General features: G+C 41.9%; 1 protein-coding gene across 2 annotated transcripts in view; it reads left to right on the forward strand.

The window, feature by feature from the left end:
- Positions 1–23,177, forward strand: part of BRF1 (BRF1 RNA polymerase III transcription initiation factor subunit) — a 360,212-nt gene that overhangs the window by 264,312 nt on the left and 72,723 nt on the right. For both annotated transcript variants that reach the window (XM_033952886.1, XM_033952885.1), the window contains exons 10-12: positions 5,240–5,332; positions 13,189–13,464; positions 22,641–22,702. In XM_033952886.1, coding sequence (XP_033808777.1) covers positions 5,240–5,332; positions 13,189–13,464; positions 22,641–22,702 — 431 coding nt within the window. The remainder of the gene's footprint in view (positions 1–5,239; positions 5,333–13,188; positions 13,465–22,640; positions 22,703–23,177) is intronic.

Genomic DNA, 23,177 nt, shown 5'->3' on the forward strand with positions numbered 1-23,177 from the left:
CTTGGACGCACACGACTTGATGAAACCCAGTCAACATGGATTCAGGAAAGGGAAATCATGTTTGACGAATTTACTCCAATTTTTTGAGACCGTAAACGAGCAAATTGATAGTGGGAAGCCTGTGGACATAATATACTTGGACTTCCAGAAAGCGTTCGACAAAGTTCCACACGAAAGACTTCTCAGGAAACTACAAAGCCATGGCATAGAGGGAGATATACAAAGATGGATAGGCAAATGGCTGGAAAACCGAAAGCAGAGAGTGGGCATAAATGGGAAGTTCTCCGACTGGGAGAAAGTGACTAGTGGTGTACCCCAGGGCTCCGTACTTGGGCCGATCCTTTTTAATATTTATATCAATGACCTGGAGGAAGGAATATCCAGTGAGATCATCAAGTTTGCAGACGATACAAAACTATGCCGGGCAATCAGATCGCAGGAGGATAGAGAGAAACTCCAGAGCGACTTGTGTCGGTTAGAAACATGGGCGGAGAAATGGCAGATGAAGTTCAATGTGGAGAAATGCAAGGTAATGCATTTAGGCAATAAAAATAAGGAATACGAGTATACAATGTCAGGTGCAACTCTGGGGAAGAGTGAACAAGAAAGGGACCTGGGTGTACTGATAGATAGGACCCTGAAGCCGTCGGCACAATGCGCGGCAGCGGCAAAGAAGGCAAATAGAATGTTGGGCATGATAAAGAAAGGAATCTCGAGTAGATCGGAGAAAGTTATAATGCCGCTTTATAGGGCAATGGTCAGACCACACTTGGAATACTGCGTCCAACATTGGTCTCCCTACCTAAAGAAGGATATAAAACTACTGGAGAGGGTGCAGAGACGAGCAACAAAACTGGTGAAGGGTATGGAGAGACTGGAATATGAGGATAGACTTATAACACTAGGATTGTTCTCCCTTGAGAAAAGGAGAATGCGTGGGGATATGATCGAGACCTTCAAAATACTGAAAGGAATCGACAAAATAGAGCAGAGAAGATTATTTACACTGTCCAATTTGACACGGACTAGAGGACATGGAATGAAGCTAAGGGGGGACAGGTTCAGGACTAATGTCAGGAAGTTCTGCTTCACTCAGAGAGTGGTTGACACCTGGAATGCCCTCCCAGAGGAGATTATTGCGGAATCGACCGTCCTAGGCTTCAAGAGCAAACTAGATGCATATCTCCTTAAGAGAGGCATATAAAGATATGGTGGACTATAAATTACGCCAGGTGTACACCTGGCGGGGCCTCCGCGTGTGCGGATCGCCGGACTTGATGGACCGAAGGTCTGATCCGGAGATGGCAGTTCTTATGTTCTTATGTTCTTATACCTTTGCAAGATTCTACAGAATGGATATGTCATCTCGGGAACATGCTGCTTTTGAGTCCTCGGTTTTGTGGACAGGCTCATTAGTCCCACCCTAGGCATCTGCCACTGCTTTGGTATGTAACTTACTGTATAGACTCCTATGTTTATGTAACAGAATGGAAGATTAGGTTCTTACCTAATCACATGGATGGGATGCAAACATACCGGGATATAATCTTTTTAGGAAGGACATAGGTGGTCAAAAAGGTGGAGGAGTAGCTCTCTATGTAAAGATCAATATCCAAGCGACCGAAATGCAAGGGACCTGGGGAGAGGAAGAAGCAATATGGATCGATCTGAAAAGAGAAGATAGAACTTCTATCTACGTGGATGTAGTCTACAGACCTCCGACTCAATCACAGCAAATTGATAAGGATCTGATTGTGGATATCCAAAAGTTTGGAAGGAAAGAGGAGGTTTTGCTGTTGGGAGATTTCAACCTGCCAGATGTGGACTGGAATGTTCCGTCTGCAGAATCGGAAAGAAGTAGGGAGATTGTGGATGCCTTTCAAGAGGCTCTGCTCAGACAAATGGTGACGGAACCCACGAGGGAAAAAGCAATATTGGATCTGGTCCTCACAAATGGAGAGAGTATCTCTAATGTTTGAGTGGGTGCTCACCTGGGAAGTAGCGATCATCAAATGGTTTGGTTTGATATAACGGCTAAAGTGGAGCGCGGCCGCACGATACTTAAAGTCCTAGATTTCAAACGTATGGATTTTAATGCAATGGGAGAGTACCTGAAGAAAGAGCTGTTAGGATGGGAGGACATAAGAGATGTGAAAGACAGTGATCTAAGCTGAAAGGAGCAATAAAAATGGCTACGAACCTTTATGTGAAGAAAATCAATAAAAACAAGAGAAAAAGGAAGCCGATGTAGTTCTCCAAACTAGTGGCAGAGAAAATAAAGGCGAAAGAGTTGGCGTTCGTGAAATATAAAAAAAAACCCAAGAAGAGGAGTGCAGAAAGGATTACAGGATGAAACTGAAAGAAGCCAAGAGAGAGATATGTCTGGCGAAAGCACAGGTGGAAGAACAAATAGCTAAAAATGTAAAAAAGGGAGACAAAAATTTTTTCAGATATATTAGTGAAAGGAGGAAGATGAAAAATGGAATTGCTAAACTAAAAGATGCTGGGAACCGATATGTGGAGAGTGATGAGGAAAAAGCAAATGTGCTAAACAAATACTTCAGTTCTGTGTTCACAGAAGAAAATCCTGGAGAAGGACCGAGATTGTCTGGCAAAGTTATATGAGAAGATGGAGTAGATTCTGCGCCGTTCACGGAGGAGAGTGTTTATGAGCAACTTGAAAAACTGAAGGTGGACAAAGCAATGGGACCAGACGGGATTCATCCCAGGATACTATGGGAGCTCAGAGAGGTTCTGGTGAGTCCTATTAAAGATTTGTTCAACAAATCTCTGGAGACGGGAGTGGTTCCTGGGGATTGGAGGAGAGCGGATGTGGTCCCTGTTCACAAAAGTGGTCACAGGGATGAAGCAGGAAGCTACAGGCCGGTGAGCCTCACTTCAGTTGTTGGAAAAATAATGGAAGTGCTGCTGAAAGAAAGGATAGTGTACTTCCTTGAATCTAATGGGTTACAGAATCCGAGGCAACATGGCTTTACAAAAGGTAAATCGTGCCAAACGAACCTGATTGAATTTTTTGAGGAGTGTTTGGCGCGGTGGTTGAAGCTACCGCCTCAGCACCCTGGGGTTGTGGGTTCAAACCCCACACTGCTCCTTGTGACCCTGGGCAAGTCACTTAATCCTCCATAGCCCCAGGTACGTTAGATAGATTGTGAGCCCACCGGGACAGATAGGGAAAATGCTTGAGTACCTGATTGTAAAACCGCTTAGAAAACCTTGATAGGCGGTATATAAAAATCCTAATAAACTTAAACTTAAACTTGATTGGGTGACCAGAGAGATGGATCGAGGACATATGCTAGATGTAATTTACTTAGATTTCAGCAAAGGCTTTGATACAGTTCCTCATAGGAAGCTGTTGAACAAACTTGAAGGGCTGAAGGTAGGACCCAAAGTGGTGAACTGGGTTAGAAACTGGCTGTCGGACAGACGCCAGAGGGTGGTGGTTAATGGAAGTCGCTCAGAGGAAGGAAAGGTGAGTAGTGGAGTCCCTCAAGGTTCGGTGCTGGGGCCAATCCTGTTCAATATGTTTGTGAGTGACATTGCTGAAGGGTTAGAAGGAAAAGTGTGCCTTTTTGCAGATGATACCAAGATTTGTAACAGAGTAGACACCGAAGAGGGAGTGGAAAATATGAAAAAGGATCTGCAAAAGTTAGAGGAATGGTCTAATGCCTGGCAACTAAAATTCAATGCAGAGAAATGCATTTGGGGATTAATAATCAGAAGGAGCCGTATATGCTGGGAGTTGAGAAGCTGATATGCACGGACGGGGAGAAGAACCTTGGGGTGATAGTGTCCGAAGATCTAAAGGTGAAAAAACAGTGTGACAAGGCAGTGGCTGCTGCCAGAAGGATGCTGGGCAGTATAAATAGAGGCGTAGCCAATAGAAGGAAGAAGGTGTTGATGCCCCTGTACAGGTCATTGGTAAGGGCCCCACTTGGAGTGTTGTGTTCAGTTTTGGAGACCGTATCTGGCGAAGGACGTAAGAAGACTTGAAGCGGTCCAAAGGAGGGCGACGAAAACGATAGGAGGCTTGCGCCAGAAGATGTACGAGGAGAGACTGGAAGCCCTGAATATGTATACCCTAGAGGAAAGGAGGGACAGGGGAGATATGATTCAGACGTTCAAATACTTGAATGGTATTAACATAGAACAAAATCTTTTCCAGAGAAAGGAAAATGGTAAAACCAGAGGACATAATTTGAGGTTGAGGGGTGGTAAATTCAAAGGCAATGTTAGGAAATTCTACTTTACAGAGAGGGTGGTGGATACCTGGAATGCACTCCCGAGAGAGGTGGTGGAGAGTAAAACTGTGACTGAGTTCAAAGAAGCGTGGGATGAACACAGAGGATCTAGAATCAGAAAATAATATTAAATATTGAACTAAGTTCAGTACTGGGCAGACTTGCACGGTCTGTGTCTGTGTATGGCCATTTGGTGAGGGATGGGCTGGGGAGGGCTTCAGTGGCTGGGAGGGTGTAGATGGGCTGGAGTAGGTTTTAACGGAGATTTCGGCAGTTGGAACCCAAGCACAGTACCAGATAGAGCTTTGGATTCTTGCCCAGAAATAACTAAGAAAAAAAATAAAATATTTAAATTGAATGAGGTTGGGCAGATTGGATGGATCATTCGGGTCTTTATCTGCTGTCATCTACTATGTATAATCTTTCTTTTAATACACATTGGAGTCTGTTCAACGTGCCCTGTCAGTTTCCATGCACCTATTTTCTGCATTGAATAAACCTATGGTTCAGAACTGAAATTTTTCTCCTGTCAGTAGGAAGTAAATGTAATCATATATGTCTAATAAAGCCATAAGTTTGTTGAGCACTGAGCTCCATATGTGTTTGTATATGTTACACACAGCAAGGTGGTCCTTTGGTACACCTATGTTATTAGTTCATGCTAACTATTCTTTTTCATGAATTACAAAGCAGAATAGAAATGTACTGTTGTTTTGAGCAAGTTCCACATGATCTTCCTTTTGTTTTCTTCTATTATAGTGGATATCAATTGCTTTGGTACAAACTTAAGAGGGCACTATACTTCATTGGTGAAGAAGGAGGAGCTGAAAGATGTGCTTGACATCTTTCTGCAACAGTTGGCAACCAGAGGATATTCACCTATAGTACAGACTCCTATGTGTATTAACGGAAATAAGATTGTCCGAGTAGGAACCTAATCTTCCATTTTGTATTTTAATTTTATTTATTTACAATAGGTGAAATAACAAATTATCAAGATGAAATAGAGCTAGAGTTGGAAAATAGCAGACCAAAGCCAAAAGGATTCTATGCAGCATATACAAAGGATGGTAAGTAGTGTCCATAGTTGTTCAGATAAAATCATTTATATCAAAAGTTGTTAGAAATACAAACACAAAAGTGTGCTGTTAGTGGTGAGTAGTACAAAACGCATATAAACTGCCACAGTAGGTGCAAAGACTACAGCTCATATCAGTTGAATTTTCAGAACTTACCGGTAGTATTAGTGAAAAGCTTTTGGATGGTCTATCATAACAATAATGTGTGCTGATACAATGAACATCTTCATGTTCATGTTACTGCTAGAATTTGATAGTCTGTTTCTACTTTGGATAGAAAAAGTAATTCTACTCATTAAATGGTGTAAAGTCCTATTTGTTAAACTTTTTAAATATAGTGCTTTACTTCCTCATTTTTGGTTATGTATTTTGTATGCTGTTCAGCCTACTGACATAATATATGCTTTTTGTCTAATGATATTTTTCTGCTGACTAGTAAAAGAGATACATTCACACTTGCTAGTGGCATCCTGTGGATCCTGTGCACAATGCTTTCCTCTAGCTCAGGGAACCTCTCTTTTAAGGGCATGCATAGATGTTCCTGGTCTGATTATAGTTCCTCTTCCCTCTCTAAACTTTTGCTGCCCATTCAAGTAGACTCTTCAGTTCTTCTAGCTCCTGACAGAAAGCTTTCTATTAAAAATAAATTAAAAAAAATATATATATAATTTTCATGGTAGCACCCAGCTTACACTTCCCTCCAGGACTGACTCAGGTACCTGTGGGAAAAGTACAGTCTCAAATGCAAGACTCTTTCAAAAGAACCAAGACCATACAGCCTTGGAGGAGCACTGAAAAAGAAAGCTACAGGGTCTGGCTGACTAAGGGCAATGACTATACTGTTGGTACAATAAACAGAGTTTGCAGCTTATAAAGTGGGGCCATTCCTCCACTCCAGCTCCCCCTTGCCATTCAGCCCTTCCTCCTGGAGAGATAACAAGCAAAAAACTGACTAAGCACAAGTGGTGCTTTCACATGGCCATGCAGCTGTCAGATCTGGAAAGTGGAGGGAATAATAATAATAATAATAATTTTATTCTTATATACCGCCATACCCAGTGAGTTCTAGGCGGTTTACATTAATTAGATTAGGATCTGCATAGACATGTAGATTTACAACAAATTTATCGGATTTACAACAAATTTAGCCAAACTTGGCAGATGAAGAAGGAAGATTTACAACAAATTTATCGGATTTACAACAAATTTAGCCAAACTTGGCAGATGAAGAAGGAAGAGGGTAGAAGAAGCAGGGGGAGATAGGAGCTATCATGAAGGAGGAGATGAGGCGAGCAAGGGGCCCTGAGATTATCTGAAGGGTCGGTTAAGGGTCTTGTTTGCTGAAAAGGTAGGTTTTGAGTGATTTTCTGAAGTCCAGGTAGGTGGGGGCCTCGAGTATCATTTGGGCTAGCCATGGGTTCAGCTTGGCTGCTTGGAAGGCGAATAGAGCAGCTCTGCATCTATATCTATAAGAAGGATGCAGACAAGTCAGTGGCCAATGTTAGATAGCTCACATCCTAAATCCTTCTATTTGGGTGTTTCTCCAATTCTTTAGACAGCTCCCTTCACCCAAAACATGCCTTGTCAGAGGAACGTGCCCATGCTATGCCCTGAACCCATACTGTATTCACAAACTGAGAGATCAAACTACTTCAATTCTCCTCTTTCTCCAAAGGTGGGTTGAGTTTTTTGTTTTTGTTTTTTTTTTGGGGGGGGGATTTATTTTGATTGTATCCAGAGCAAAAGCAAGGAATATTCCAGTGCAATAGGTGAGACATTCTAGACAGATGGGTAGTGTCCCCATGGCTGCGTGCTATCTGCAAAAGGAATTCTTTCTGGAATTTTTCTCTGTGCCTCTGGTGTACTTCACTGGGCTTCTTAGCTACACCTAAAGATTTTCTCTTCTGCACGTGTGCCAGCAGGAATGTGTTTGTTCTGCTCTCCACATTTTATTAATTTATTTAGTGTGCTTTTCGTCCCTTTTTCGGGGATTCTGGAACTGGCAGTGGTGGAGAAGGATAGTAAAGATAAAAGCATCTTATCTGAGGAACAGAGTTCTCGGGGAGGCGTATAAGGGGAGATAAGAGAGAAGAGATACTGCGAGGCTGTGGCATGAACACACTTGCAAGTTGATAATAGGAATTTGAACTGTATGCAGAGGTGGATAGGGAGCCAGTGGAGTGATTTGAGGAGAGGTGAAGGTGAGTGTAACTAGGTTGGCAGTAGATAGGTCGTGTGGCTGAATTTTGCACTGATTGCCAGGGGGAGAGGCGGTTCAGCAAGAGACCTGTTAGAAGTAAATTGTAGTAGTCTAAGCATAAGGTTACAAGAATGTAGATAGGATTCCAAGTAGTGTGTTAAGAGAGGAAGGAACAAATTTTGGCCATGTTGTAGAGATAGCTTTACTAGTCTGTTGGATGTACATAGAAAATGAGAGGTCAGAGTCCAAGACGACTCCAAGGTTGCGAATAGAGGAGACTGGAATGATGCTATTTACAGGAATGGAAAATGGAGGGAGAGAAGCAGAGGGTTTAGGAGGAAATAGGAGCAGCTCAATCTTGAACATATTTAGTTTCAGGTGGTGGTGAGACATCCAGGCAGCAATGTCTGTCAGACAGGCTAAGATAGACTTTAGGTGAAATTTTGGGCGTAGAGAAGTAGTTCTAGGAGTCATTAGCATTATAAGTGACACTGGAAGCCATTGGAGGAGATCAGAGCACTGAGGGAAGAGGTGTAGAGAGAGAAAGAAGAGGTCCCAAGACAGAACCCTGGGGTGTGCCAACCACTAGCAGGATAGCCGCAGAGGAGGACCCTTTACCAATGCATACACTAAAGGTGTGATGGGAGAGGTAGGAGGCAAACCAGGAGAGGACACATTCGCGGAATCCAAGTGAGGACAGCATATCAAGGAATAAGCTGTGATTAACAGTATCAAAGACAGTAGACAGGTCAAGAAGGATGAGAATCGAGTAAAGGCCCTTAGATCTGGCCATGAACAGGTCACTGCAGAATTTGGTGAGGGTAGTCTCTGTGGAGTGTTGGAGGCAAAAGCCTGATTGTAGAGGATCAAGAATCTGTTGAGATGAAAGGAATTCAAGGCAGCGACGGAGATCAGCACGCTCGAGTAGCTTGGATAGAAACAGAGAAGGGAGACGGGGCAATAGTTGGATGAGTAGGTGGGGTCCAGCTAGGGTTTTTTGAGAAATGGCTTAACCACTGCATGTTTGAAGGTATCAGGGTCAGTTGCAGTGGAAATGGATAGATTGAGAATATGGCAGATGGGAGGAATAACAGTATTTTATTTATTTATTTATTTATTTATTTTTATTTATTTCTTCCATTGTGCGTCGCACATACCTATACAAGCTCTAGGTGATATTACAGAGAAAGGGGTTAGAAGAGGATAGGGAGGACTATGGAAGGCAGGAAGGAGTGGAGAGGAGAGAAGCAGGTCGAATATTTTATAGAAATTCCTAACTTTACAGATAGGAGCACAATCTATGTAAATGATATCTAAATGAATTAAAGTAATATGTAAAAAGGAATAGAAGGGAGAAACCATTAAACAATAGAATTCAGTTAATAAAATAAAAACAATAGGGGTAAAAACAATGGAATAAAATTTAAAATAATTGGAAGAAAACTGGAAGAAAAAATTGAAAAACAAAATTAAATAAGTCTGGCAGAAGTCCAATTTCCTGAAGCAGCTCTGTTGCCTCAGCATATTTCAAATAATTCCTACGGCAAAAGTCCAGATGGGACAGATATCAGCTCAGGCTTTCCAGCTGCTGCAGCCCCGACTCATCGCTTCCAGGCAGAAGATGCACAGAGATAGAACAATCCAATGCCGGGCTGCACTGCTCTCGGTGGGTGGCAGATGCTCACGGGCAGCTCCCGAAGAATACAGCACTCTGCCTCCATCGGACAACTGGGAGGAGGAATCCACGTCAGGGTCCCACTCCACGGATCCTGAGACACCACCAGCTCCTCCCCAATGAGAGAGCAGATGCCGCTCCATCGTAGACAACAACCAGCAGCGATCCACCATGCCTCCACTGGTCCCGCCTCCAGCAACGATCTCCCCGCAGCGATCTCCAGTCACCACATGCAGATAGGAAGGACCTCTGCTGAAAATTAACCATTCCAGGCCTTTAGGTTAGTAGACAGTTATGCTGTGATTCTATAACTGTCAAACTCCTCCTATCCAAGATGTTTTCTGACTCGCTCGAGTGAAAATTAAAAGAAAAAAGTACAGAACCCTGTAAAACTATGAATAATGCAGATGAAAGGAACAAAATAAAGTAGAAACCAACAAAATAAAAATAAATAGAACTAAAAACTTAAAAATATAAGAGAGAGACACTGCAGCCCAGGTCTTACTCAGGCAACATTCTAGAACATTCAGAGAAGGAAGAAAAGTCAGTGGTAGTTGACAGAGGGTCGAGAGGATGGGACCAGACAAGGGGAGCTTCCAGAGTTGTTTGGACGAAGGAAGAAAGGGTGGTGTGAGCTTGAAGATCAGGAAAGTAGATGATGGATAGGAGAGAAGAATGTGACTTTGCAGTGAATTCAAGAGTGATCTTGTGAACCTTGTCATTGAAGTATTCAGCCATTATCTGGGGATGGAGAGAAGGAGAGGTTGGAGAGGGAACGCTTCAAATAATCATATTTCAAAAACTAAAGTGCTTATCTATTGGGATCAATCACACCAACGTCGGCCAGTATTTCACATTTCCAGCTGCATCGGGGTGTGAAGACAGATGGTCCATCCTGTTTTCAATGTATCAGAAACGATGTCTGCTCTTCTCACAAATATGGCTACCGAGTCGGCGTGTGTCGGCCATCTTTGTGGGGAGAGCAGACATAGTTTCTGATGCATTGAAAACAAGATGGAGCGTTTGTCTTCACACCCTGATGCAACTGGAAATGAGAAACGCTGGCTGACATCGATGTGATTGTTCCCCCAACAACAGATAAGCACTTTATTTTTTGAAATATGATTATTTGAAGTTGAATTTTGCATTGCTTTAAGCTACCCTTACATTATTCGCAAAAGAGATTTTTTATGCCAGCGATCACACCTGTAACCACCTACCCTATACCACCTATACTCTCTCGAGGAGCGCAGAGAGAGGGGGGACATGATCGAGACGTTCAAGTATCTTACGGGCCGCATCGAGGCGGAGGAAGATATCTTCTTTTTCAAGGGTCCCACGACAACAAGAGGACATCCGTTGAAAATCAGGGGCGGGAAACTACGAGGTGACACCAGGAAATTCTTTTTCACTGAAAGAGTGGTCGATCGCTGGAATAGTCTTCCACTACAGGTGATTGAGGCCAGCAGCGTGCCTGATTTTAAGGCCAAATGGGATCGGCACATGGGATCTCTTCACAGGGCAAAGGTAGGGGAGGGACATTAAGGTGGGCAGACTAGATGGGCCGTGGGCCCTTATCTGCCGTCTATTTCTATGTTTCTATGTTTACCCATACACAAACAAGGAGGTGGTGGGGTTCTGAGGGTTTTTCCTCTTCGCCTTTATAGTTTGAGTGATGCGCTGTTTGTTCATGCCTGTAATTGGTTTACAGTAGGATTGGTGTGTTTATTATTTAAAGATGACCAACTACAAGGAAAAAAATAGTAATTAATAGTGCTGCCCGATTCGCGATTCGAATCGATTCTCCGATTCACTTTGGGTGAATCAATTCAAATTGGTTTGTTATTGAAGAAAATCAGACTTACCGATTTGTTGGCCCCCTTGGCAGAGGGAAAGCCCGAACGGGTCTCTGGTGCAGATCAGTGGCAGCAAGGCCTCTCCTCTCCTCCCTGACCAGGCAAAAGCGGCGGTAGAGAATGCAATTCACTACCCTGCCGCTACTCCGGGCGTCTTCTCTCCATTTGGCCGCCCAAGCGGAAACAGTAAGTTTTCACTGAGGGTGAGCCGCAGTGGAGAGAAGACGCAAGGAATGCTGGCAGGAGTGGATCGCTACCACCACCGGCAGACCTCTTCCCAGATGCTTCCCTCCTGCCGGACTCTCTGTGGGAAAGGTGCTGGGGTGTGGTGGTGGTGGGGGCTGAGGACTGCCAGGGGGTCTACAGGTTTTTGGGAGGTCTACTGATGTAGGGGGATCTGGAGAGGGGGTTTCACAGGTTGGGGGATTGGAAAGTTCCAGTGGGGTGGTGGCAGGAGAGTGACATACTGGCTAACCCTAACGAGGAAATGTACTTGTCCCAGCCACTCCGATGGGTCTCACATTTATGTGTCTTAGAGAGATAGTATAAAGCCTTTTTTTTTCTGGCTAAAATCTTTAATAATTGTGCTACACCACAATTAATATTTTGTGTACCATAAAAAAATTAAAAAAGGTAGATGGAGAGGGGAGATGGGGAGTTGGTGGACTGGAGGAGAGATGGGGAGAAGATAGGAGAAATGAACTTGGTGGAGGGGGGAAGATGGATGGTTGAGGGGGGAGATGGACTTGGGGGAGATCATGGAGATGGGGGAAGGATAGAAGAAATAAGGATCTAAAAACAAGAGAGGGATTTAGGGAGGGAAGGAACAGAAAGGAAGAGAAGTTGGACACAAAGGATGGTGGGGGGATAGAAATGCTGGATAGGAGGGTAGTTAGAAAGATATGGGAGAGCTGGTGGGGAAAGAGGGAAAGATGCTGGATGACAGGGTAGTTGAGAAAAGGAGAGATGGTGGATCTGGGCAAGAGACCCTGGCAAGCAAGTTATCAGAAGACGTTTGTTGCAGAGCTTGGGACCAACATGATTTTAAAAATGACTAGACGACAAAAGGTAAAAAAAAATAATTTTATTTTCTGTTTTGTGATTACAATGTGTCAGATTTGAAATTTGTATCCTGCCAGAGCTGAGCTAGGATTTAACAGAGAGAGGAAAAGTCTTTTTTGTTTGTTTATACCACAGCACCAGTGTGGATAGGAGAAGGCAAAGAGGGTGAAGAGACTATAAAATAAACTCACCAGGATGTTTGGGAAAAAAACACCCAATTGTGCAGGAAAATCAAATCGAAAAATCGATTCAATAGGCTGAATCAAATCAAAATATTTTTTCCTGAATCGGACAGCACTAGTAATTACCGACTTTTGTAATGCATTATTTTTAGGTATTGTAAAATCTAGAATCGAAAGTGTTGCAGGTATATAAAATACAGCAGCGAGAATGATTACTGTGGTGTCATGGTATGAACAAATTTTACAGTTAACTTTCAAGTTCAATATAAAGTTTTGTCAGTTGTACATAAGGTAATTTATGGGGTGGCACCCTGGCATTTGACACAAGTTTTGAAGAAGTACTTACTAGCATGTCTACTGAGATCACAGCAATGAAACTGTCAATTGAATCTGTTGGAGAAACACATTATAAGAGAGTGCAGGTGACAGCAATATCAGTGTCAGGTCCACAGTTATGGAATTGCTTGCCTGGCTATTTGAAGTGATTTTTCGTGCAACTATTCTTTTATAGTTAAGCTGATCTTAGAAGTGAAAACTGTGGAGACAAGACTCTTAGAAGATTTTGTGGGACTTGCAATTGTTGTTAAGTTGATATGTAATTTTTGTGTCTATTTTACTGTAATTCGCTTAGGTTCTAAGCGGAATAGAAATAAATCATGATAAATAATAAAATTAATAGACATGTTTTCATCCACTCTAAAGTCTGTGTAATGCCATTATAAAGTAGCATTGTACCATTTCAATATTCAGTAGATTTGTATGACATCCTGGAAGAAATAATCGACTCTCTTGGAGGCTGAGCTGGGATTCTTTTTAGGAGGGCTGTCTTCTTTTTCATCAGATGATGTGAAATAATTTATGAATTTTAACAGATTCTTTAGATAATACTTCCAGTATATTTGGAGAAGAAGAAGCAGAGGATGAAGAACTTGAAGCAGCTGCTAATCACCTCAACAAGGATCTTTACAATGAACTTCTGAAAAGACAGAGATTAAATGGAGGTGAAAAGAATGAATTCAGAAATGGAAGTGTACCTTCAATCAAACCACCTGCATTAGAATCCTTGCTTGGTCCCCTCCCTACTGCTGCAAGCCTTGGGATAACAGAATCTATAAAAGAGTGTATATCCACAAAAGAGCACGGAAATGGTATGTATTGCATTTAAGTTGTGAACAGAACACTTTTCAAAAAGTAATCTGTTTTACAACAGTTGAACAATATCATTGATCAATTGTTTTTAGAAGAAAGCACAAAGAAGTCTATTCTAAAGTAAAAACCTACTATTTTCTTTCTTACATTACTTTTGAGTCTAAAGATCAGGAAGGGACATGGTCTTATTAACCATGTATCAGGTGTATACCTGACTGGGCCTCCGCGTGTGCGGATCGCCGGACTCGATGGACCATGGGTCTGATACGGAGATGGCAGTTCTTATGTTCTTATGTATTGACTTTCCTATTGCTACACAGCATCAGCTAAGCTATTAATTGTCTTCTGTAGGTAAAATGTTAACAAGCAGTGGTAAGTAATCAAGGTAAAACATAGATAAGAATCTGGGATGTATTGATTGAATGAAGAATTGTATGTTCATTGTTTTGCAGCATTGAGCTGTAAAGCTGTGGTCACATTGCTGCAAACTGATCCATTTTAGTTTAAATTAAATCCTTTTGCATTAATTGCTGCAATTAGCATGTGAAGTATTAGATTTTAAGCAGATAAAATTCTATAACATAGTATTTTTGATTTAGAGTTTGTCTTCTATTTTATCTTATGCAAGGGATTTTCATTATTTTTTATAATTGGTAGTTTGCTGCTGTTAATATAGAATTAGTCATGCATTTTGACACCATATTTTCTTTTCTTTTAGTGTTCCATGGGGGATTGGTTGCTAGATTAAAAATATATATTTTTTGTTGGTAAGCCACTTTAGTTATCATAGGCACCAACATTTCAAAATAATTTGGGGTGCCAAACACTACAGATTACTTCTCCTTGGTACATTGAAAAACCTTGCTATATATTTGGAGGTAAATTTAATCCACAGAGCTGGCTCCTCTGCTAGATATAATTTCTAGGGCAAGAGGGCCAGCAGTCTTGAGCACTTGGGTTCTGTTCCCAGACTCATGAGATCTGATGTAGAGAACCTCAACAACTTTTCTGCTCCACCTCCCAACCCTGTGGGCTGTGCTTCTTCTCTCCAGTTGTTCTCTCTACATGTGAGCTAGGAGCCTGACTGCTCTGCTCGTGTTCATTTTTATTGTTTTTTTAATAATCTGATTGGAGGTTTTTAGTGCTGTAGAGGATCTCACTGTCCTGGGGCAGCTCTGACTGCGAGAAGACACAGATTCTCAGGGGAGAGATCTGTAGCTAGCAGGCAGCCTGAATCTATCACAGGGCACCTGGCTAGTGAGCCTGCACGGATGGTTTTGAGGCATGGGACTGGTTCCTTAAAGCCCAGCTCACTCCAGATTTTTTTTTTAATTATTATTATAGTTCAGTAAATTTTTATTATAATTTGAATAATACATTATCCAATAATATAAAGGTAAAAAAGAGATCTCTAAACAAAATACATGATCAATCATACATAATTCCTTTTTAAGCCCACTAAAAGGGGAGACATGATACATTTACAACAGAAAAGTATAGGAAAAGATAAAAGAATTAATTCTCAGATCACCTACATTTCTTAGTGATGAAACTAAATGAAAATTAAACTTATTTCTGTTCTCGAGCAACTAAAAATTGTTGTAGTTGGATAGGATCCCAACGCTCCAGGGTTTATCCGCAGAGAACAGGCTAAGTGGCCCTGTGGCGTTCTGGGGACCTGAATTGGGTGCCGGCTTCATTCCCACCCCATAGTAGAGCGCGATCCCATGGGGGGGGGTCTGAGGTTGGGTTACCCTTGAGACCTGATTGGCAGCCAGAAGAAACAGGCATTTGGACCTTTTTGAGTCTGTCTGAGGCAGGAGTCTTCTCAGTTTTTTTGCTGCAGTTCTAGCTAAGCAGTTTCCAGCACCAGCATGGCACAGAGTACTGGCTAGTGCAATCTGTGGAGAAAATGTGGGGGTGGGGGGGATGTCTCTAAAATCAAGATTTGAGGGTCCCTGGGCGTTAGATTATAGGGTTTCCCTTCCCTAAAATCCTATTTTTTTAAAAAATTTGTTGACCCCCCAGCTTGGCATCCAATGACTGTTTTCGGTGCCAGAATCGCTATCACTGCAGCCATCTTGAATTTCCCAATTTGGTTTTAAAAGCCTCCCAAAACACCTAGATTTTGGTTGAAATTAGGTTGGATGGACTCCTCAGGCCAAGATTCTTTAGATTCTTTAGATTCATACCATATTTTCACTGGATGGGTGTCAGAGAAGCATCCATGTGCTACGTGCTGTGTGGTATATGTGAATAACTGACTAATATTTAAGTATGGAATCGTATATTTCACTCTTACAAGGTAGTGTTTTCTCCACAACTTGAATAGATAATTTATTTTTCCCTCTTCATGTAATTTGACAAGTGCAGCAGAGGGTCAAATGTATTCTTTGTGTGTGTGCTAGTTGCTTCTCTCCAGCTTTGATTGTGGCTTTCTTTTTGTGTATGGAATAATATGGCATGTAAGTTCCCTGTTCCATTTGACTTATTTATGGAGAAGATAACTTCCACATGAACCAAGACAGATCAGATCCTACAAATATGTACTGTTGAGTAGGGATGGGCATCCCAAATTTTTATTTTTTTTCCCCTCATTGTGGAATGAATGTCATCAAGAGTTTGTACTCTGCTAAGGAGGATACGCTATGTTAAAACAGATTAGTACTTTCCAATGACTTGAATTTTCAGAATCTCTAAACTTGGTATGATTTCTATGTGATTATGTTGGCCGCCTTTAGTATTTCAATTAATACATGCCTGTGTATGTATGTGTGTTTGCACAAAATTAGATTTTCTTCAACGGAGCACATTAAATATCTAAGGCTCTACTGATGCTGTTCTGTATACATATTTTTAGATAGAAACCCTTTAAATCTGTGTATATTTTTTCAAATAGTTTTAAGTCTTGTTTCCCGTTGTTGACTCTACTAACAAAAGAATAGCTAAACAGTTTCAGTAGTTTTTTGGTTGCTTATGTAGAGCAGACAGCCTTGGAACACTGTTTGCTGGCAGTATAAAAGCAGTGCTAGTAAATGGAAGCATTTCAAAATGCCATTAGCTCACATTGTCCATTAAGATAACATCAAATAATGCTGTAAAAGAAGATGTGCATAATTCTGTTTTTCCTTACCTAGTTAAAAGCTTAATAAAAGAACCAAAATGATCCCTGTCTGAAAGTGTGGATGGCTATTTAGTGTACTGTACTCAACCTGGTATAAGAGTTGCCATACTAGGACAGACTGAAGGTCCATCAAACCTAGTATCCTGTTTCCAATGGTGGCCAATCCAGGTCATAATTACCTGTCAAGATCCCAAGGAGGAAAACAGATTTTTATGCTGCTTATCCTAGCAATAAGCAGTGGATTTCCCAAAGTTCATCTTAATAATGGCTTATAGGAAGTTAGCTAAACCTTTTAAAAACCCTGCTAAGCTAAATGCTTTCACCACAATCTCCAGCAATGAATTCCAGAGTTTAATTACATGTTGCGTAAAGAAATATATTCTCCAGTTTGTTTTAAATTTACCACAGGTACAAGATCATTTATCCCAATGTCTCTCAAACTTTGTGCCCCGAAGAGATTCCGGGTGTGCCATGAGAGATTCCCTTCATATGTATACACTAGAATAGATGGCATGCACATCCTATACACAAGAGTCTGCCAATGTTAGAGTGTCTGTGTGCGTAAGGATACATCTGCCCAGACAAGCATCATTCTTTGACATGATTGGTCCTTGAAAATTGACCCAGTAAGGCTATTCTTTTGTTCTTATGATGTCAAGTAATTTTATTTTTTATGCAGTAGTTATCCTAACTTGAGCAACAAAGCAATCAAGGCTGTTACTGTTTGGATCTTCTTATCTTTGTGAACTTGGATTTTCAGCTCTGACAAATTAAATTTAAAAAAAAGAGAACAACTGCAGATGGTGGATGATGAAATGCGTGTTTGCTTGTCAACTATCGAGCTGTGTTTTGAGTTAATTTGCTCTCAAAAACAAGCACATCCATCGCATTAATTAGCAATTCTATCTACTTTAGTTTCACCGTTCTTACAATACATAGCTTAAAAAATTGAAATAAATAACTCAAATTTAATTTTTTTGTTGTGTTTTGCAATTTTATAATTTCAATTATAATGTGCCACAAAAAACATTTGCTCTGTTTAGTGTGCTGGAGCTAAAAAAAAGTTAGAGAGACACTGCTTTATCCAAAAACCGAAAAGCTCTGAAAACCGAAATTTGACGTGAACTGGAAGTAGTTAATTGCCCCGACATGTTACATGCTGAAGCCAATGCAGATGCATGCATTTCCCCTGATCTCTGCGCCATTCAGGTCAGAGGCCTGGAAAGTAGAGAGCTGCAGATTCCAGGGTGGCAGTGAGAAGCAAAAAAGGTCAGAGAGCTGGAAAATGGCAAAGAGATATGTAGATCCCACTCAGAGCAGTGAGAAGCAGAAAAGGAAGTGTTTATCTCTGTCAATAGCACAGAAAGTTCAGGTATTGAAGAAGCTTGATCTTGGTGTGTCTGTACAAAGGCTGACTGGGAACAACAACCAATGGTTTGTTAGGTAGGTTGTGGTTCAGTAAACTGTCACTTGGAAGAAGGCTCCTGGTTACTTTGGTGCCTATGGAACCAAAGTTCTTATGCCAGATGAACCCTTCTTCCTTAGGTTGCTCAGTAGATCTGTCTGCCTGAGAGTTTGGTCCCCCCCCCCCCCCGGACGCTCCCCCCTAAACCAATATCTGTTGGCAATTAGCATCATCTATCTCGACTTCCAAAAGGCCTTTGACACGGTGCCCCATGAGCGGCATCTTAGGAAGCTGTGGAGCCACGGGGTGGAAGGGGACGTACACAGATGGATTAAACACTGGTTGGCAGACAGAAAGCAACGGGTCGGAGTGAAGGGACACTACTCGGACTGGCAGAAGGTCACGAGCGGTGTTCCCCAGGGGTCGGTGCTCGGACCGCTGTTGTTTAATGTATTCATAAACGACCTAGAAGCAGGGACGAAGTGTGAAGTTATAAAATTTGCGGATGACACCAAACTCTGCAGCAGGGTTAGAACCACGGAAGAATGTGAAGACCTACAAAGGGACCTAAACAAACTGGAGGAGTGGGCAAGCAAATGGCAAATGCGTTTTAATATAGAGAAATGCAAGGTCATGCATTTAGGAAAAAAAACCCTGATGTTCAGCTACAAAATGGGGGGGTCAGTGCTAGGGGATAATAATCTTGAAAAAGACTTGGGTGTACTGGTAGATACTACAATGAAACCAACGGCACAATGTGCAGCGGCCTCCAAAAAAGCAAACAGAATGTTGGGTATTATTAAGAAGGGCATTACGACCAGGAAGAAGGAAGTCATCATGCCACTGTATCGTGTGATGGTTCGTCCGCATCTGGAGTACTGTGTCCAGTACTGGTCACCGTACCTCAAGAAGGACATGGCGATACTTGAAAGGGTCCAGAGAAGAGCGACGAAAATGATAACAGGTATGGAAAACCTTTCATACACAGACAGGTTGGGAAGGCTGGGGCTCTTCTCCCTTGAAAAGAGGAGACTCAGAGGAGACATGATAGAGACTTTCAAGATCATGAAGGGCATAGAGAGGGTGGAAAGGGACAGATTCTTCAGATTATTGGGAACCACAAGCACCAGGGGGCACTCAGAGAAGCTGAAAGGGGACAATTTTAGAACCAATGCTAGGAAGTTCTTCTTTACACAGAGGGTGGTGGACACCTGGAATACGCTTCCGGAGGTTGTGATAGGACAGAGTACACTACGGGGGTTCAAGGAAGGTTTGGATAAATTCCTGAACGATAGGGGGATTGAAGGATACAAATAGGGGTAAAGATAGGTTTTAGACAGAGTATAGATAGAAAGATAAAAGGGATCAGAGAAGGATCACATTACAGGTCATGGGCCTGATGGGCCGCCGCGGGTGCGGACTGCTGGGCACGATGGACCTCGTGTCTGACCCAGCGGAGGCAACTTCTTATGTTCTTATGTTCTTATATGAATTAAAGAAACAGAAAGATAAGTTGTTGAAGTTTTAGTGATGACTAGAAATTCATGAAAAACAGAAAAAAAATCTCATAGGGCAAAAAATGAAATTTTGTTGCAGGACCCAGAGACATCTTTGTCTCATGTCATCAGGGCATTAGTGGGTTTTGGCAGGCTTTCTGGATTTAAGGTGAATATGGTAAAATCTACAATATTGAATGTGACCTTGGACACTACTCAGGTGCAGCAGTTATAGGCCAGATTTGATTTTTCATGGGCACCCCGTTTTATCAGATATCTTGGCATTAATTTAACTGCAGACCTGATTTTTCCTTGGTGAGGGTTTCTGGGAGCTCTCCTTAGAGGAGACACTGCTTGAACAGGCCTTTTGTGCTGGGGAGGGGAGGGGTTTCCTGGGTGTATCGAGCCTTGTTAAAAAGAGAGTCCCCATGGGATCCCTACAAAGCATGGTGGGAGCAGGGCTTGGGTACCAGGAGAGTGTTACCTAGCTGGGAGTCAAATCTATTTAAACTGAAGCATTGAATTTTAGTTGTCAGACATTAGACTATTCTTCTAACTTTTACAGATCCTTTTTCATGTTTGCCACTCCCTCCGGGGTGTCCACTTTGTTACAAATCTTGATGATATCTGCAAAAAGGCTAACCTTACCTTCTAACCCTTCAGCAATGTTACTCATATTGAACAGAATCAGTCCCAGCACCGATCCCTGATACACTCCTCTACTCACCTATCCCTCCAAGCGAATTCCATTAAACACCACCCTGTGGCGTCTGTCCATCAACCAGTTTCTAATCTAGTTCACCACTTTGGATCCTAACTTCAGCCCATGGAGTTTATTCAAGAGCCTCCTATGAGGAACCATGTGAAAGGCTTTGCTGAAATCTAAGTAAATTACATCTAGCACACGTCCTTGATTCAATTCTCTGGTCACCCAGTCAAAGAATTCAATCAGATTCATCTACATTATCTTTAGGTCACAAATGAGTTTCGCCCCTCTGACTTATCTTTTTGTGCTGACTCATTCTTCTAAGTGGGGGCAGAACCGCTTCCAAGGCCTCTATTTCCAGATGCATCCATAAGGTCAGTCTCCTGTTTCTATTAAGGTGCATTCTTACAGGAGCATGGCCTCATCGTGGGCCGAAGCTAAGGCAATATCCCCTGTGGAGATTTGCAGCGCAGCTACTTGATCCACTATGCACACGTTTGCCAAATTCTATGGAATGGGCTCTGCCTTCGGGTCCTCATTTTTGGGGGTCGGCTGTAAGCCCACCCTAGCTCTTTGGGACTGATTTTCTATGTCCCACTTGTCTAGAATGTCTCACCTATTGCACTAGAAAAAAAGATTGTCCTTTGCTTGATAATATATTTTCAAGTAGATAGATGAGGTATTCTAGACTCCCACCCTATCCTTCCTGTGCCTGCCTGCTGTCTAATTCTGTTTGTACTTCTCCAAGTTGATTCTTGGATGACAGTCAACCCTTTGGGCTGGGAAGAATTCTATATATTTTTCTAATGCATGCAGGGGTCTTTCCTGAGCTCCTTTGCAGCTTTGGTTCACTGTTTCAATTGGAATTTCCATGTTGCTTCTTTGAGCAGAACAGTTGTTTGGGATTTTCCTCATTGATGTCCCTATTTCACATTCTCTGTGGGAGCTCTCGGTGCTTAGGTACTAACTGCAGGTGAAGCTAGATCTCCCAGTGAAATAGAGCAGAGTTGCAGAAAAGATCCGGAATGGATTCCTTCTGCATGTGGCCATTGGGATACAGTCCACTTGTCTTGAATATCTCACCTATCTACTGGAAAATATATTATCAAAGTAAGGACATGATCTCTTTCTATGATCTCTAATAACTGCTTCTACAGTTTTATCAGCAATTTAATAAGAACATAAGAATAGCCTTACTGGGTCAGACCAATGGTCCATCTAGCCCAGTATCCAAGTCACAAGTACCTGGCAAAAACCCAAATAGTAGCAGCATTCCATGCCACTGATCCAGGATAAGTAGTGGCTTCCCTCATGCCTGTCTCAATAGCAGACTATGGACTTTTTCTCCAGGATCTTGTCCAAACCTTTTTTTAAAACCACCTACATTAATTGCTCTTACCACATCCTCTGGCATTGCAGCTGGTCAGTCATCACTAATTGAACTCATAAAGAAAGCAGATGCCCATATGAGAAGAAATATTTTAGAAATGACATAAAATTGCTCATGACTGAAATTAGTTTTCAGTAATAAACTTGAGGACTCTATTGTACCTTGAAATGGCTGCAATAAACTATGGGCCCTTTTACAAAAGGGATGGTTAACAAGACTAAGAATGTTATAATGCCCCGGTATTGCTCCATGCTGCAACCTCATCTGGAGTATTGCGTTCAATTCTGGTCTTCTTATCTCAAGAAAGATTTAGCGGCGCTAGAAAAGGTTCAAAGAAGAGTAACCAAGATGATAAAGGGGATGGAACTCCTCTTGTATGAGGAAAGACTAAAAAGGTTAGGGCTCTTCAGCTTGAAAAGAGATGGTTGAGGGGGGAGATATGATTGAAGTCTACAAAATCTTGAGTGGAGTACAATGGGTAGAAGTGGATTGATTTTTCACTCAGTCAAAAATTACAAAGACTAGGGGACACTCAATGAAGTTACAAGGAAATACTTTTAAAAGCAATAGGAGGAAATATTTTGTCACTCAGAGAATAATTAAGCACTGGAATGCATTGCCAGAGGTTGTGGTAAGAGCGGATAGCATAGCTGGTTTTAAGAAAGGTTTGGATAATTTCCTGGATAAAAAGTCCATAGTCTGTTATTGAGAAAGAAATGGGGGAAGCCATGGCTTGCCCTGGATTGGTAGCATGGAATGTTGCTACTCCTTGGGGTTTTGATCAGGTACTAGGGACCTGGATTGGCCACCGTGAGAACGGGCTACTAGGCTTGATGGACCCAGTAAGGCTATTCTTATGTTCTTAAAGCTGTGGCAGCAATTCCCGTGCAGCAAATTCAATGCAGCCCATAGGAATTAAAGGGGCTCCATCACATTTGCCATGTGGGATTCGCTACCGTGGCTTTTTTAAAGGGGGCCTATGTTTTTTAAGGTGAACATGTGAAATAGGAACTCTGACTGGTTTCTGATTAAAACAGACTTTATTTTTGTTTAGATTATAGTGCTGAAGATGGCGAATTAGATCTTAATGGAATAGATGACACTGAAATAGAGAGGGTGAGAATTTTTATTTAATATATATTAAGTGGTACATTTGTACATTGGTTGCTGTGTTGCACTCCAAAACCCATGGTTATAAAAAATTTGGTAATTTTGTTTTCTTAGGCCCAGATTCACTAAACTTGCCGACTGGATTGTTCTTGGGCGATTTGTGGCCGAGTTTTGCCGAGCGACCAGTTCACAACAGATTTTACATGCAAATGATCTGATCAGACGCACACCCTATAGCGATCTCACGGATTGCTGTAAGAGTATCCTTGTTGGTTATTGATGCAATTTACGCATACACTAGCTTTTTGCCCTTTACTACATAGTTAGTGAGCGGGGTTTATTCCCGCACATCACTTGACAAGCGAGCCCAAAAGAAAGAGGGAGGGTGACTGCAGTTTACATTTGCTGGCCCTACTAGTTGGACATTTTTAAAAAGGAATGATTTCTGACTGATGCAGTGAATTACCGGTATATTTTTGTG

This window comes from Geotrypetes seraphini, chromosome 7, assembly GCF_902459505.1.
Source record: "Geotrypetes seraphini chromosome 7, aGeoSer1.1, whole genome shotgun sequence".
Taxonomy (NCBI): domain Eukaryota; kingdom Metazoa; phylum Chordata; class Amphibia; order Gymnophiona; family Dermophiidae; genus Geotrypetes; species Geotrypetes seraphini.